Below are 17,826 nucleotides of genomic sequence, written 5' to 3'. Positions count from 1 at the left end.
AGCAGCCAAATTCAGCTCACAGCATTAATACTAGCTTTATCACAGCTAATGCTATATATCTAGTTTATAATTAGTTTAAAGCTAATAATGGTTAAGATTTGTGCTTTACATCCAGTTTGTGCATGACGCGATTAGCCGACTAATCAGAAAAATAATCGGTGATTAGTCGACTATTAAAATAATCCTTTGTGGCAGCTCTAGACCCAGCAAACATTTCAGTGTGGGCCCCATATGGTTTACCTTTGGGTTGAATTGGTGGGTTTGTCCGTGGGTTCTATGGTGGCCCCATCTGTGATTGGTTTAGGTGGGCAGTCAGTAGTTGGCTCGCTGGGCAGTGGAGCTCGCTAACTCGCTACGCTTTCCACCGGGCGGCTGGTTAGCATAGGGACCCACACCACTGAGTCCCAATCACAGATGGGGCCACCATGGACAAACCCACCAATTCAACCCAAAGGAAAAGCATATGGGGCCCACACTGAAATGATTGCTGGGATCTGTGAACTTCCTGGAGATTCATCATCCGTTGATCGTCTCATTTACAAAGGAGGACGGATCGCCGCCGAAGTTCCTCCACAGAAAAGCATTTCTACGAAGGCTGCTGTCACACAGAGAAAAACTAACTAATTCTCACAAACAGAAACAGATAACTGGTGACGTCCTCTGGCAGAGCTGCTAGACTGTCTAGAGGACCTGGAATTTCCAGGAGTTCTGGTCCTTGTGGTCCAGGCAGTCCATAGTCGTGAAGCCCAGTTTCCAGGCCTGCTGGTCCTTGTAGTCCAAGCAGTCAACGGAGGTGAAGCCCAGGGAGGAGGCAGTGCTGTAGCCCTGTGAAGACAGTGATGCTGGGGACTGGCTCAGGGAGCCCCCCATGGAGGGTACGGTGATGGGGCTGAGAGCGCCCCCGGTGCCGGAGAGCTGCGAATGCATGGGCGACAGGTAGGCGCTGCAGTCCAGGCCGGTGAAGTAAGAGGTGGTGCTGGCGTAGCCCTGCGTGTACGCCGCCGGCTGGCCGTAGCTCATGGGGTAGGGCGAGGGCCGCTGCATGCAGGGCGCCGAGGAGGCCAGGGGGTCGGGCAGGGGGGAGATGGCCGGGCTCCAGATGGATACGGCCGTGTTCCCGGCGCTGGAGCTGGCGGCCAGGCTGGGCCCGGACTGGGCGGAGGAGGGACTGTAGGAGCCGGATGGGTTGGGGACGGGGTCGGGTGCGCTGGGCTCCTGCACTGGGGAGGCCTTCTTCTTTGGGGGGCGGGGCTTGGACTGGCCACTGCTTTGCTGCTGCTGCTGACGGCATTTGGCACGGCGGTTCTTGAACCACACCTGAGGGAGAACAGAAAGAACAAACCACGTCAGAGAATCCCAGAATGCAGTGGGGCTGTGGACGTGCACGAACCAATACCTGCACACGAGACTCCGGCAAGTTGATCTTGAGGGCCACCTCCTCCCTCATGAAGATGTCCGGGTAGCGGGTCTTGGAGAACAGAGCTTCCAGGATGTCCAGCTGCGTCCGGGTGAAGGTGGTGCGCTCTCTACGCTGCTTCCTGGGAGTGGCTGCAGCAAAAACACAAACACCATCAACTACAAAGTCACATCAAGTCGACTAAAAACCCCAAAGTTTGGGGAAAACTCTGGAAGACACCTGATCCAGGTAATTAGCCACAGATAAGGCAGAATTTCTAGAAAACCAGCAAGAAGTCGGCCCCTCGAGGACAGACTTTGGACACCCCTGATCTAAAGAGTTCTTTAAAAAATGACTAAACACAAACGATCACTGATAGGAGTGTTCATAAATGCCCCAAGGACATGTCAATCTTTTTAATTTAATTTAAACAGATAAGCTAATAAAAACACATTCCTATTTACAATAACAATATGGGAAGTGAAGAAATACAAAGTTAAATAAAATTACATCACAATACATGCAACAATTTACGTTAAAACAGTAAAAAATAATTCAGTAAACTATACATGCACTGTAAAAAAGTGAAATGTTGGATCAGTTAAGAAAAGCTTTGTCATTTATTACAATTTAAATATTAGTTTTATCAAGTTAATCGAGTAAATCATCAACTCAAATTTTCTATTTTGATAAATAAATACTAATAATATTAAATGTACAAAGTTTTTGTCAATCGATCCAACGTTTCACCTTTAGCAGTGTAGGGTGAATGCATGTTGAGTTCAAACGTGTGCAGGATTTTTTCCATGATGGAGTCATTGTCGGGCGCGCGCGCGCGTGGGTGTCACACTGGACATTTCTACTAAATATAAACAATATATTTCTGCGACGGAAGAATTTCGTTCTTTGGAAATAAAAAACGTTTTTTTTTCTTGTTGTAACATCGTTTTGTGTTTCATTCCTGGAGATTGAAGTCAAACATTTAGTTTTTGATCGAACTGAACTGAAGAAGACATTTTTTTCAGGGGTGTTTTTGTGCGCACATCCTGGGACGCAAACAGAGGCCGTTTGCGGACAGGATTTGATCCGATTTATGCGTGACGCTAAGCAGGTTGAAATATTTTAATTCAAAAAAAGAAAGAAAGAAAAGTGACTATTCATATGTAGCTTTCAGTGCTGCACCTTTTTCTTGGCTGGATGGAAAGGTTAAACAACCAAATGACCTCTGAGTGCGGCTGTTTCTGTGGCTCACCGCTCCCCCAGGACATGGAAGAATACATTTAACACAATTGATGCGTGACAACTCATAAGACTTAACTTTAACTTTAAATGTGCGCGACCAACAACAACACTCAGCCTTGAACTCAGTTCAAAAGCGCGCTGACACTCGGCAATGTGCGTCTTGGCTGCGCGTATTACGCGTGATCAATGTTGAATTTCCCTCCGTTTTTGTGGTGCTCACGCGCGAAAAAATTAGTCAAAAAATAAATAAATAGATAAAAAGTCACCAAAACACAACTGGAATATAAAGGACGTAAAGAAAAAGTAAAAAAAAAACCGTCTCCAAAAAGGATCCTTCTTCATAAAAGTGTAATATTTATATAATATAATATTTATCTGTTTACATTTACCACTTTTTAAATGAAAAATATCATATATAACGGAACAAACATCATTTTATTTGTCTATAGTATTTAACTCCGTCTTTACGCACCAGTCTGCGCGTTTTACGCATGTCGCCGACGACCTGGCGCCTTAAACTACAGTGATGGAATGAAGCGAGCATCCTTTTTTGGTAAAAGAAAAATAATCAGAGAGACGGCAGTGAAAGAGAAACACACTTAAACTTACGTGGATACGCGACGGTGGTGTGCAGGACATCCATTCCTGGCGCAGGCAAACTTAACCCGTTCATAGTGTAATGGGGTTGCTTTATGTAGGACATCATCCTGGCGGCAGCTTTTAAGAGCTTCCTGGAGCTCGGACGCGCAGCAGCGGGAGCCTCGGAGCGCAACGGCGGCAACAAGTGGATGCGTCCGACCCGAGCGGCGCGCCACGCGTTTTCAGGACTTTTTTTCTCTTTCAAGCTCCTCTGTGGGCTTTCATTGACTGTCAGCTTCGCAGCAGAGCCCCGCCTGGCTCGTTCAGCATCCGGACAGCTCTCTCCACGCAGAGCCCGCGCGCGCACAAACGCTCAGGTCCGCTGCTCCCAGATTCCTTTGCGCCTTCGTGCGGCACTCCACTGAGTTTCTTCACCGGCACTCGCTGCTAATTAGAGGAAGCAAGTGATTGCAGAAAACCCCTCCCACATTCACACAGCAGACACGCGCGCAGCGGCCTCAGTGGGTAACCGTCACATAATGCGGAGTCTGCGCAGCTCCTGCTCAGATCCATCCATCCACCTATCTATCTATCTATCTATCTATCTATCTATCTATCTATCTATCTATCTATCTATCTATCTATCTATCTATCTATCTATCTATCTGAGGAAGTCCGTTTCCTCTCAGTGACCCCCGTGACCTCTGACCTCTGTCTCTGGCCATCACAGTCTGATCATTTGCTGCACAGCTGCTGCAGTTCATTCGCACTTTCACACATCAATCCCATGTTGGGATCTAATTCAGCTGCACACACACACACACACACACAAAGGAACAAAGCTCATTTGATTTATCATAATATGCTTTATCTGAAAACTAAGTATCTTATCTCCAGATAAAGAGGGGAAAGACAGAGCGATCCGTTCAGTGTGGCAGTCAGAGAGAGGCACGGCGGCGGTGGCGCCGGAGGTGATGGACGGGTGACCAAAGGGAAGACGGAGGACTCAGCTGAACCTGACAGGAACCTTTTAGATTTTGAGAAGAACTTATCTAAAGTGAGTTTGTGAGTTTTTGACTTACATACGTGTTTGAGCTTCAAACATAGAAGTTCTACTTTCAGTTTTAGAACGTTATGGTTCTGGTGGGACGGGATCTTCACCGGATTCCTCCACGCCGGCTCCTCTTACAGCTGCAGAAGCAAATGGGGAAGTAGGCAAGCAAACCGAGCTGCTTTAATCCCGTCCAGCTGCCCCTCCCCCTGGAAGCTGGACTCACAGCCGGTCAGAAAATACTCAACCACAGAGGGGTTCATCGTGGATCTGACAGGGGTCCACACCCCAAAGAACCAGAGCAAACAGCCAGGTGAGGGGGGGGCGTGCAGTGAGAGGAAAGCAGGTGAAGGGGCAGAGGGTGGGGGAGGCTCCGGTCCTTGTCCCCACTGACACACTGCTGCAATTAATCCAGATTAGAGTGTCTAAAACAGGTCGGCTAAATCTGCGGGCCAGCCAGCAGCACAGAGGCTGCTGTCAGCTCCAATCACTCAGCCCGCGCTCAAGCACGCACACACAGACGCACGCCGTCCTAATCCCCCCTCTGCTAACCAGGTGCCACCAGCAGCTCGCCACGGCCCAACGTTAACCCCTCCTCCTGTCAGCCCCCCCCACGCACACACCGTCCCAGAGCGTCAGCACAGCATCCTGGCTGAGACGACACGCAGAGCGCCAACAGATGGTTTTCATGCAGATTAAAACTTGTGATGAAGATGTGCTGCAGTCCCTTCATTCCGCTGAGTCATCATCCTATTATGACCTGCAGCAAACCAATCTGGTCCCACCAGAGGAGAAAGAGTTCCAAGATGCTCCACAGCTCAGAGCTTTAGGAGCCACTTCCAGAACAGAGGAGCAGAACCGGTCACAGTTTCAACCACAGACTCGTGTCCAGCAACACGCTCGTGTTTGCAACAAGCGTTTCTAGTGGCGAGTCTGCAGGGATTCATGTGAATCTCTGAGATCAACAAACACTTCATCTGTGCTCGATGGTAGGAGCACGCCGCGTCACTGACAAAACAACCTGCAGCTTCATCGGAACAGGCAGGTTACTCCTCAACTAATGAGCTAATCCTCTTCAAGTCTACATCCATTTCTTTCAGCTGTCATGGAGGGCAGGTCACTCCACTGTAATCGCTGACTTTATTTACAGCAAACTTCAACAACAACAACAGATGGAGTCAAAACAGAAACAAATACAACAAAGATCCATTTTCTTAACCTGCTAAATCACAAGTCAAGGTTCCGGACCTCCAGATCATTTTTTTATTGTTAATAATAGGCTGATGTTATATGGGGCTCATTTCTAACTCGTATAATTTTGACAAAATACATTTTGATGGAGAATAATATATTGAAAGTTTGTTAAGGTAAGAGCGCTAACCACTGCTCCACCAGGCAGCACTGCAATGAAGAGACAATTGAGAACATGGTGGTTTTAGGCTGTTCACTAAATGATCAGAATCAGGTGTCCTAATCACATGACCTGGCCACAGGTGTATCAGATCAATCACTCAGACATTCAGATTGTTTTTTTAAACATTTGTGAAAGAATCTTCTGCTCTAAGGAGTTCAGTGAATTCCAGCGTGGAACTATCATATCAACGATCAACAAATGCAGTCGTGAAATCTCCTAATTATTCCACAGTCAACTGTCAGCTCTATCAGAAGAACATGGAAGAGTTTGGGAACAACAGCAACTCAGACACCAAGTGGTCGACCACGTAAACTGATGCAGAGAGGTCACCGGATGATGAAGTACAACGAGGTCACAGACTTTCTGCAGTCAATTGATACAGAGCTCCAACCTTTGTGTGACCTTCAAATTAGCCCAAGTTCAGTACACAGAGAGCTTCATGGAATGGATTTCCATGACAGGCAGCTGCATCAAACTACATGAGTGTAATGTAAAGTGTGGATGCAGTGGTGTAAAGCACGCCGTCACTGGACTCTAGAGCAGTGGAGACGCCTTCTCTGGAGGGAGGAGTCACACTTTTCCACCTGGAAATCTGATGGACCAGTCTGGGTTTGGAGGTTACCAGGAGAAGGGTACATTTCAGACCGCATTGGTGGAGGAGGAATGATGGTGAGGGCTTGTTTTTCAGGCCCCTTAGTTCCAGTGAAAGGAACTTTCAATGCTTTGGGATACCAAAAGATTTTGGACAATTCCATGCTCCCAACCTTGTTGGAACAGTTTGACTTGACTCCTTCCTCTTCCAACATGACTGTCCACCAGAGCACAAAGCAAGGTCCATACAGACATGGAGGACAGAGTCTGGTGTGGATGCTGCAGAGTCCTAACCTGAACCCCATAGAACCCCTTTGGGATGAATTAGAGCACCAGGCCTTCTCCACCAACACCAGTGTGTGACCTCAGCAATGCACTTTTGGAAAAAGGTCCAACATTCCTAGAAACACTGCTCAACCTTGTGGACAGCCTTTCCAGAAGAGTAGGAGCTGTAAAAGAAGGCTGGACCCACATCATATTGAACTCTATTGGTTAGGAATGCGGCTTGGGTTCATATGTGAGTAAAAGAAGGTAAACCAATACTTTTGGTGATATAGAATATATAAAAACAGAGGAGAATAAATACAAAGACAACTGGATCCATAATTTTGGGGTTGCAGCAGAAATGCCTCTGTCCGTCTTTTTGTGCACTATTTATATTTATGAGTACCAGTTAAAAGACATTAGGCAGCTTTTTGAATGAATTCAAGATGAGGCGTAAACAATCTCACAGCAATACAAAGAGCATTCAAGAGATCAAAGTTGGTCAAAGGAGAAGATCTGGAGGACTGTTTGACATTGATCCTTTTCACCTCTCCAATCTGTTCAAACATATTTCATTGTTTTGTTTTGTTTTTAAACCAAGATAATTTAGTTTCAGTTTCTGAATATTCTGTTAAGTTTCGTTGTTAAGAGTCATTGAAGGACAGAAAGTTCACATCCATCGCTTCTATCACCAACAGAAACTCCTCCTTCACATCAATCTGACAGTCATCTGCATAACAGCAGGTCATGTGATGCCGTACCTTCTGGAAACAAACCCTAAGGTAACATTGACGCAGCAAGAACCGGGTGGGGACCAGAGATGAACCCTGTGGAACTCCACAGGACTAATGAGCCATTTGTTGAGCCTCTCGGGCCATCGGAGAGGTGGAGGGTTCTGCTTGTCTACAATATGTAAGACTTAGAGAAGAGTTTGATCACAGGTGTCTGAGAAAAAAAAATCTTCTTCTTCACCTTGTCCCATTTGGGGTCACCACAGCGTAACAGCACCCACTGTTTGGCATCAGTGATTTGGCAGAGTTTTTACGCCGGATGCCCTTCCTGACACAACCCTGTACTTGAGGAGCACAGGGACCCAGTTAGGCAGCAGCGTCAAGGGTCTTGCCTAAGGACCCAATCAGGATGGAGATCAGAGGACACCCTGGGGATTGAACCCAGGGCTCCTGGGTGCAAACTTAGCCCACTGAGCCATCTGAGCAAAGCAAATATTGTAATAAAATGAAGGATAAAATAAAATTTCAAGACAATCACAGAACCTGGGACTTACCACTGTCTCTAAAAGTCAGCTCTTTCAACAGAGTTCTGAACTGCAGAGAACTTGATATCAAATTATTCAGCTGCACTGATTCCTGATAAGGATCAATTATGTAATTTTGATCATTTCTTGAATATTGCAACATATACACACAGCTGTTTAAAGTTTGGGGTCACCCGGACAATTTTGTGTCTTGCATGACCTGGGAATGCCTCTGGACCCCCCAGAGGGAATGGAGGAAGTGGCCAGAGAGAGGGAGGTCTGGACATCTTTACTTAGACTGTTTCCCTTGTGACCTGGTCCTGGATAACCTAAAAAAAAGGATGGATGGATGGATGGAGGAATGGAAGGATGGATGGATGGGCAGATGGATGGATAGACAGATTGGTAGATGGATGGAGGGAGGCATGGATGATGGATGATGAATGGACAGATGGATGGATGAAGGAATGGAAGGATGGATGGATGGGCGGATGGGTGGAGAGACGGATGGATGGATGGAGGAATGGAAAGACGGATGGTGGACAGGTGGATGGATGGAAGGATGGATGGAGGAATGGAAGGATGGATGGATGATGGATGGGCGGATGGGTGGAGAGATGGATGGATGGATAGATGGATAGATGGATGGAGGAATGGAGGAATGGAAAGAAGGATGGATGGATAATGGATGGATGGACAGGTGGATGGATGGATGGAGGAATGGAAGGATGGATGGACAGATGGGTGGACAGACTAGTAGATGGATGGGCGGACGGGAGGACAGATAGATGGATGGATGTATGGATGAATAAATGGATGGATGGATGGATGGATGGGTAGACGGATGGACAGATAGTTCTGTGGTGGTCCTACATGACCTTCAGCTCTCTCTGGAATGTTTCCTGCTGAGTGTGATGAGGTCACCCAGAGTAACTGAGACAAAAACGGCACCCTCAAACCTGAGGCAGTGGTGGTTTTCAGCTGTAAATGAGGTTCCTTCATGGTGGATGAAGGCTCTCTTGAAGACAGTGTGTGAAACTCAAAGGAACTCATGGACTGTGACCTAACCAAGACCCATGCTTCTGATGGCCTGGGGGCCCCTCACCTCTCTCCAGGTAGAGCTGGAGGTTTTTGGAACACCAGAGCCTCACCAGATCAGAAGTCCTCTTCCATCCATTTACCATCACTTTTACTTTGTTGAATGTTTTTGTTGTGATGTGTCATGATAAGTTTGTCCTTTTTAAGACATGTTCTTCATCATCCCTTCCTCAAACTCCAATTTGCTGTGACATGTGAAACTACGATACATGTAAGACTCCAACAGATGTCTCCTGCAGACATGTGTGTAGTGACTCAGGAGCTGTGGGTTAGGTGAGCTGTGTCAGTGGAGGATGAGTGATTACAGTGGACAGTAATCCTGCACATGGATTAAGAGGTTGCATTAGGAGAAGTAGGGGGGGGCACCTCCACCTCTGACCTGTAACAATATGGACCATCAGTGCATAGGGGGGGCATCTCTCTGAGGAGTGAAGACAAGTGAAGGCCGGTATGATGTTGACCTCCACACATTCTTTCAGTGCACAAAGATTGAACTGTTCCCAAAACCCTATCAGGTCCATCAGTTCCTTGGTGATGTGATCCATCCAGGATATCTCTTTTAAACTTTCTTGAAACCAGTCAAAAAAGCTGAATCCGATAGGTAAAGCTGGTTACTGTTTAAGGACTCATAAATATTTACCAAAACTGTAAATAAACATGTTCATCTCTAGAATTACACAAAAGCCCAATATAGCTTAAAAAATTGAAAGTTAGGGACATTGTCGCTTGACCCATTGGACACAAGATGTCAATTAGATAATTAATATACATCTATGGTCGATGTCTTCTAGACATCTCAGACGACTCTATGTTTGTTGTGAAGGGTATCTATATGTAGAGGTCTCCTACACATCTACCTGTAGCCATCTAACATTGAGATCTTTTTAGATCTCTATTAGAATACTTTTTAGAACCATGGCATCTTCCCATTGACTGCAGTCAAATGAGCCGCCGTTCACATTTCTGTGGTCAAATCAGCATCACTGGATTTTTGGTGTGAGTTTCATCCAATACTTACGGTAGCAGGACTGAGAACGCTGGAAAATCTCCACCAGACTCTACGGAGCTTCTTGATGTGACCACGGAAATGTGAACGGCGCCTCATTTGACCGCAGTTGGAAAGGATTGTAAATCAATGAAAGAGCATTTTGATGTTAGCTTTGATTATTTTATCAAGAACTCTGAGAAACCAATGATTGAATGTATTGATCACAGTCAATAAACATTGGAGAATTAGCTAAAAGAGTCTTTGGTGAACTGGAAGGAGAAAGAATCAGGATTTCGGAGGAAGTTCTGTCCATGAAGATCTTCACTTCCTCGTCCCAGCTGACATCCGGATCAGAACCATACGGCTGGACATTACCCAGATTGATGGCTGTTTTTATGTAGCAGTGGTGAAGATTTATGCTAGCGAGACACAGAGCTATCATAATGACACCGGGAGGGTCAGGGGCGGTGCACCAAAAGCCACGCCCCCTCAGAGGAGATTTTGGAAAAAGAGGCTTCAGATCAACATGAAAATTTGTTTTTTAAGACATTTAAGTTGTGGTATTTTGGTCAAAAACTTCCTCATCACAATTAAAACCAAAACCTACTATAATGTTCAAAGGTTGTACAAAAAGCCACGGGAGCTCCGCAGAGAAAAATGGTCGAGATGGCAGCAAAAAATTGATGAATACACAAATGTCACAATCACAAAAATGAGGAGGTACAACACAGGAAAACTGAGTCCATTTTGAGTCCAATGAAAGTCCCTAAAGAGCTTTTCCACTCCCTTTTAATGTTTCACTGTATTGAGACATTTTAAACGCAAAAATCCCCTAAAACTGGGGTCTGAAGCTTCAGAGCGACATTCATCTCTGTTAACCCCTCAGTTGTGGCTCTTTGGCTTTAAAGAAAAATTATAACTGTGTGAATAAATAATGGTTTTGTAGTTTAGGTTCATTATTTAAAGGTAATTAATGATTTTAATTTTGAATTTTGTCATTTTATCTGAATAAAATCTTAAATGGTTTATTCTATTGGTCAGAGTGGATTATTATTAGAATTATCTTATAGCACATTATATGATCTTCTGCTGCACAGCATTGTCTCGCTGCTGTTCAGGGGCGAAGTTCTAAAAGTATAGACCTTTATTTCCATGTATAGATCAGGAAACAAAGGGGATTCTCCAATCCTGTCATGTTTATATTTATTAAAGGGGGAATAAGGATGATGGCGCACCAAAATCACAATGATAGAAACATGTTTGAGTTGGCATTTCTAGCTGTTTTGTTTCTCGTAAATCTGCTGCAGCAAGAGGATCTTATTTGAAGAACTTATTTGGGTGCATTTTATTTTGAAAGGAATATGTATGTGCTGCTGTTAAAGTGAAATAGTTAAAATATAAAAATACAACATTTAATACTTAATTTTTATTTTTTTATTTTTAAAGCTGCATTTTATAAGAAGAGAAACAGTGATGTGGAACTTTGTGGCTCTTACTAGGTTTTGTTCAAATAGAAACTAACCCAGTTTGCTTTTTTAGCATTGATGGTTGCAGATCCCCACCCTAAAATGACAATGCAGAGAGCAGCAGAAACAGGGGGCAACATACCGGCGACCTGTTTAGGGTGTTCTCCACCTTTGCCCAACAGTAGTTGGGTTGGAACCAGCAACCCTGTCACCCTGAAAGGTATTCAGTGGGTTCTGAAGATGAATGAATGGATAGATGTAAAACTGCAGTTTTGAGGGGTTGTGGGGGCAGCAGTCTAAGCAAAGATGCCCAGACTTCCCTCGCCCCAGCCACATTCATCCAGCTCCTCTGAGAGGACCCTGAGGTGTTCCCAGGCCAGTCGAGAGACGTAGTCTCTCCAGCATGTCCTGGGTCTTCCCCAGGGCCTCCGCTGAGACATGCCTGGAACACTTCTCCAGGGATCCAGGAGGCATTCGGACCCTCTTCATATGGAGGAGCAATGCCTCTACTTTGAGCTCTCTCCGGGTGATCAAGCTTCTCGCCTTAACTCTAAGGGAGCGCCCATCCACCCTCCAGAGGAAACTAATTTCAGTCACTTGTATTCGAGATCTCGTTCTTTCGGTCATGACCCAGAGCTCATGATTATAGGTAAATACTGGAACGAAGATCAAAAGGTAAATCGAGAGTTTTGCTTTCTAGCCCAGCTCTTTCTTCAGCAAAACGGACTGGTAGAGCTACCGCACAACGGCGGATGCCGCTCCAGTCTTCCCTTACTCGTGAACAAGATATTTAAGCTCCTCCACCTGAGGCAAGAGCACTCCACCCAGTGAGAGAGGGCAAATATAAACTTTTTAAAAAGTACTCCAGTAGATATCTAAAAACATCCCAAAATTAGATGAGTACAAGTAGATGTGTAGTAGACCTCTACATCCAGAACATTGGCAAACATCTAAAAGAGTAACAAAATAGAGTTGTCTGAGATGCCCTGTAATTGGAGTTTGTCTAGTAAACATCTTGTGAGAAGCAACTACCCAAATGGCTTGTTTACAACGCCCAAGAGATGATGGGCTCACAACCCTATTGGCTGTGAAAAAAAGGTCTGTTGGAGATCCAAACATCAATGTGCAAGAGACTTTTATGAATTGATCATCAGATACATATTGCACATCTATAACTGTAAACATTGAAATGACAATGATAAACTGTAGATATCTAACAGATGTGTCTGTGCACAGTGTGGAGCAGCACCACCTAGACATGGCACGGCTTTGAGTTCCTAGTTTTTAGTCAGATGTTGCAGGTGAACTTGGTGTGTTTCAAAGTGTCATCAGCAGTCTTGAATCAAGACACAGAAATACTGGCAGAGTTCGTGACAGACCACAACCATAACCGGTACCTAAGGACCGGTGACCAGTAACTGAGGACCAACGACCTGTATCTAAGGACCAATGACCTGTACCTGCTGACCAATGGGCAGTACCTAAAGACCAATGACCAGTATCTAATGACCAACGACCAGTACTTAAGGACCAATGGCCAGTATCTAAGGACTAATGACCAGTATCTAATGACCAACGACCAGTATCTAAGGATCAATTGCCAGTATCTAATGACCAATGACCAGTATCTAATGACCAATGACCACTATCTAATGACCAACAACCAGTACCTAAGGACCAATGGCCAGTATCTAAGGACCAATGAAAAGTACCTAATGACCAATGATCAGCACCTCATGACCAACGACCAGTACCTAAGGACCAATGAACAGCACCTAATGACCAATGACCAGTATCTAAGGACCAATGACTAGTATCTAATAACCAACGACCACTACCTAAGGACCAATGGCCAGTATCTAATGACCAATGACCAGTACCTAATGACCAACGACCAGTTCCTAATGCCCAATGGCCAGTACCTAAGACCAATGACCATTCCCTAATGACCAACGACCAATGGCCAGTGCCTAATGACCAGCAACCAGTACCTAAGGACCAATGGCCAGTATCTAATGACCAATGAAAAGTACCTAATGACCAATGATCAGCACCTCATGACCAACGACCAGTACCTAAGGACCAATGAAGAGTACCTAATGAACAATGACCAGTATCTAATGACCAATGACTAGTATCTAATAACCAACGACCACTACCTAAGGACCAATGGCCAGTATCTAATGACCAATGACCAGTACCTAATGACCAATGGCCAGTACCTAAGGATCAATGATCAGCACCTAATGACCAACGACCAGTTCCTAATGACCAATGGCCAGTACCTAAGACCAATGACCATTCCCTAAAGACCAACGACCAATACCTCAGGACCAATGACCAGTATGTAAGGACCAATGACTAGTATCTAATAACCAACGACCACTACCTAAGGACCAATGGCCAGTATCTAATGACCAATGACCATTCCCTAATGACCAACGACCAATACCTCAGGACCAATGGCCAGTGCCTAATGACCAGCAACCAGTACCTAAGGACCAATGGCCAGTATCTAATGACCAATGAAAAGTACCTAATGACCAATGATCAGCACCTCATGACCAACGACCAGTACCTCAGGACCAATGAACAGTACCTAATGAACAATGATCAGTATCTAAGGACCAATGACTAGTATCTAATAACCAACGACCACTACCTAAGGACCAATGGCCAGTATCTAATGACCAATGACCAGTACCTAATGACCAATGGCCAGTACCTAAGACCAGTGACCATTCCCTAATGACCAACGACCAATACCTCAGGACCAATGGCCAGTGCCTAATGACCAGCAACCAGTACCTAATGACCAACAACCAGTACCTAAGGACCTTTGCGCTCAGACATGGTTTTACAAAGGCCACACAGCTGCAGGCCTGTTTATCAGACATGAGGGTCGTAGGATTTCCAGACAAACCATTCACTACCAACTCCACCGCTTTGACTTGAATGACAGACAGCCGTTGCAGGTGATTCCACTGACACCAAAACACCAATGTGAAAGTTTGCAGTACAAGACCATGTGAACTGGACAATGCAGCAATGGTCTACCATCCTGTTCACAGATGAGTGTTGGGTCACCTTGCACAGAAATGATGGTCATTAGTGTTGCTGGAGAAGGCGAAGTAAGAGATATGCTGAGGTCAACATGATCACCAGGGTTTGGTTTGCTGGAAGAGGAGCAACTGTCTGGACAGACATCATCAGTCAGCACATTTGGTTCTTGTTGACGGTCTAGTCCAGAGGTCTGCACCCTTTTATACAAAAAGAGACATTTGGACTTGGTTCTCATTGACCAAAACAAAGTAGGGGCCGCAAAGTCTTATTTCAGACTTGAAAATGTTGCTTTTGTCAAAAAAAAAAAAGTCACATTTTGACAGATGCTCGGTTCTTTTTATATCTTTGCTTCTGTTCGTTTTTTTACATAATTCATATTTACTTAAAAAAAGAATGTCATGAATACAAATCCAAATTTCTTAAAGTGTAAAGTAAGATAATGTGGCTCCTTCTAGGTTTTGATCAGTAGAAAACGAGCCCAAATGATTCTTTTACTGTTAAAGGTTGCTGACCCCTGGTGTGTACAAATCTATTTTCTTGGCAACTCTTTTCTGTAAAGTCAATAAACCTGGTTGTGCAGCATAAAATATGTCTTTTAAACACAGAAAAAGAGCAATCAAAGAAAAATCTTGCTCACGTTTTGATTGATTGGAACTCCTCAGAACAACATTATGAGTCTAGTGAGAAGAACGAGACTTCACTGTCAGTCATTGGATCAACTGGTGGAAATCCCTGATATTGACATGATCAATATTTGTTATCTGGGGCTGTCTTAATTGTTGTCATAAAGTTTGGGATAATAAATATCAAACCAATGAAAAATGAGTTTCTTCTCATTCATTATTAGTAATATCAAAGTTTTTTTTAAAATGTATTTTATAAAAAATCAAACCAGATAGGAAAAGCACTCATGGAAATAACACTATATCTTACTTATTGTGAGCGTTGTATTTGTGATGAACCAAAAATTTGACATTTTTAAGGAAAGCTCATTAGATTACGTAAAGTTATTCAGTTGAAAATGTTACAATGCAAAGACTGTAGGAAACAATGGAAGTACAAGTGGATAATTGTAGACTGGTTGGAGTGGAGAAAATGTCCAAGTTTAAGGACAGAGAAATGTTGGTTGTCGGAAGAAGCAGCATCCAGAAACAACCTCATGGTGACCTGCTCTGATGCTCCTCAGCAGTGAGGATGAGGACTGCAGCCTGAAGAGAGTTTTCACTGACCTCTGGTGGACGAGCATCGCAAGTTTTTCTTCTTTTGTTTCAGTAGACTTTCACTCAAGTCAGAACAGACATGTCCCTTATCAGAACATGTTTTTTTTCCATTTTCATCACCTCCCAAAATAAAATAAATCATTTAAAAAAATCAATAACATATACCCATGTATATGTTATTGATCAAAATACAAGATAATTTATGCCATTTATGTCAAAAGGAAATTGAAATTCAAAGACACCTCTTCTATGATTGTAACTCGGTTCATATTTTTTGGAAGGATTTATATAATTAGATTTCAACAAAAAATAAAATTCCTTCATTTAGCTATGTTGATATTCAATTTGGTTGTATGAAAAAAACAAAAGAATGCAGTTTTTGTTTAATAATCTTATTATTTTAGAGAGATTTTCCTTCTCAAATGCTGTTCTTTTAAAATGAGCCACAACTTTTTGTATTTTAGAAACGACTGAATCTTTTAGATTATTTATTAGTTTATTCAATCTAGCACCTTTTCCTTTAAATGCATTATGATTGTTATTTAATATTATCTATTTAAATGATATATAATGTTTTTCATTCACTTATTGGCTGATCAGACTTTATTACTATATGATGCTTGTAAGATGGTACAACGCCTGTTGTTTTTTTTTTAATTTTCAGGGTGACACATAATGTTACATTTTTAAATAATGAAAAAGAAAATTCCAAAACAAAAACAAAAGTTTTAACGCAAATCAGTGTTTCTCAACCAATCTGTGGCAGTGCACAAGTGTGCTGCGACAGATGTGCGTCATGGAAAAATATTTAATTTTGTCTAATTAGTTTAAAAAAAACATTGGTTGGTTGTTGAGATTTTTGCTGTCAATGTACCTTGGCTCAAAAAAAGTGGAAAAACACTGACATAAATGATAGAAGAAAGTGATCTGCTTCAATCTGGATGAATGAAAAACAGGTTTAATCTCACCATGTTTAATGCATTATTTTTGAGCTTCATTAAAACTACAACTGGACGGAAAAATAAGTTTGAACTGGGCTGTGGAGAGCATCTTTTGGGTAATAACTTTACTAGTTTTAATGGATTGAGCAGCAGAACTGCAGACATAATTGATATCAGGGACTCTGCTTGATCTTATCAAACCAAAACAAACTCTACAAACCAAATCGCTGTCATCCACTCTGATCTGCAGGGGTCTCATGTCACAGCCAGCCTGCCCATGCTTGACTCATCTCTTTATTGTTAACTCGGAAAGTATTTCTATAAAAAGACAAGCGGTGTGGAAAAGGGAAGAGATGCTGCTGAGGTAGAGGCCGCTGGGTCGACTGCAGCTTTTCTTGGTCTTGTTTATGATGAAATCAGTCACATCACTGGAAGTTCTGTTGCTGGATTCAAATGTTTCCAGCTCTGAAATAAGAGAGTTAATCCTCATCAAAGTTTTTGTTTTACTCATTTACACAGAGTTACCACTAGATGGCAGAAGTGATCAACAAACAGTCCAGCCAAACAGATTTCTTTCTTTATTGTCGAGAATGTTGTTGCATAAAAGTATATCTTAAAAAAAATCCAACAACTGTATTATAGTACAAAGATGTATTGTGTTGAGGCTGTCAGTTGGATAGATTGTGAGATTTTTGTGGCAATCAAGTGTGTGCCAATACATTTCACAGAGCTTTTCAGAACCCCGTGGTTGTTGACTAAATACTATAAATTAATATAAAAAGGAAGACTAAAAAATGAATTATATTCGAGGGGTGAATACTTAGAATAAATATAGACACAAAAGTTATGTTGTATTTAAATAAAATGTCATTTTTTCGATCAGCTGCATTAAGTCTTGAAAACCAATAATGTTTCTGTCCGTGAACGCAACTTGTGACATACCCGGATGTTTGCTTCGCTGACGACGAACCTTCAAAACAAAAGCCTTATCACCACTGACCAATTGTTTTAAACGGAGTTTACTGTTATTTTGAAATTACTGACCGGAAAAGCCGCCTTCTGTGTTTTCAACGGAGTTAGGAAAATGTTGAGCCAGAACACTAAAACAAACCATTCTAACAGTTTTTTAACGCGGGTCAGCTTGCGGGTCTCCCCCGGGATGCAGTGGGAGTCAACGTTACTCTGACATTAAATAAAATTTCTTTTAAATTTATGAAATTTAAAACTATTTTTTTCTGTCCGTGAACTTAACTCGTGA

The 17,826-nt window shown here is 43.2% G+C and overlaps 1 protein-coding gene and 1 long non-coding RNA gene across 2 annotated transcripts; both read right to left on the bottom strand.

Moving 5' to 3' along the window:
* Positions 1–243: 243 nt before the first annotated feature.
* crx (cone-rod homeobox) lies at positions 244–3,813 on the bottom strand. The gene is made up of 3 exons (XM_024260625.2): positions 3,248–3,813; positions 1,397–1,548; positions 244–1,317 (listed from the first exon to the last, which is right to left on the bottom strand). The coding sequence occupies exons 1-3, from the start codon at positions 3,342–3,344 to the stop codon at positions 682–684; spliced, it is 885 nt and encodes a 294-aa protein (XP_024116393.1). The 5' UTR covers positions 3,345–3,813; the 3' UTR covers positions 244–681.
* Positions 3,814–16,844: 13,031 nt separating this feature from the next.
* LOC112138066 lies at positions 16,845–17,788 on the bottom strand. The gene is made up of 3 exons (XR_002917701.2): positions 17,613–17,788; positions 17,511–17,538; positions 16,845–17,033 (listed from the first exon to the last, which is right to left on the bottom strand). It is a non-coding gene; the product is annotated as an uncharacterized LOC112138066 (long non-coding RNA).
* Between the last annotated feature and the right edge of the window lie 38 nt (positions 17,789–17,826).

This window comes from Oryzias melastigma, linkage group LG14, assembly GCF_002922805.2.
Source record: "Oryzias melastigma strain HK-1 linkage group LG14, ASM292280v2, whole genome shotgun sequence".
NCBI classification, from domain to species: Eukaryota; Metazoa; Chordata; class Actinopteri; order Beloniformes; family Adrianichthyidae; genus Oryzias; species Oryzias melastigma.
This window is presented reverse-complemented; position numbering and strand designations above follow the sequence as displayed.

Bases quoted from the DNA above. Each gene is read 5' to 3' on its own strand.
- crx (XM_024260625.2), bottom strand. From the start codon at position 3,344: ATGATGTCCTACATAAAGCAACCCCATTACACTATGAACGGGTTAAGT. The intron at 1,549-3,247 runs GTAAGTTTAAGT...TTTTTGCTGCAG, and splicing joins CACCACCGTCGCGTATCCAC to CCACTCCCAGGAAGCAGCGT. The intron at 1,318-1,396 runs GTATTGGTTCGT...GTTCTCCCTCAG, and splicing joins TGCCGGAGTCTCGTGTGCAG to GTGTGGTTCAAGAACCGCCG.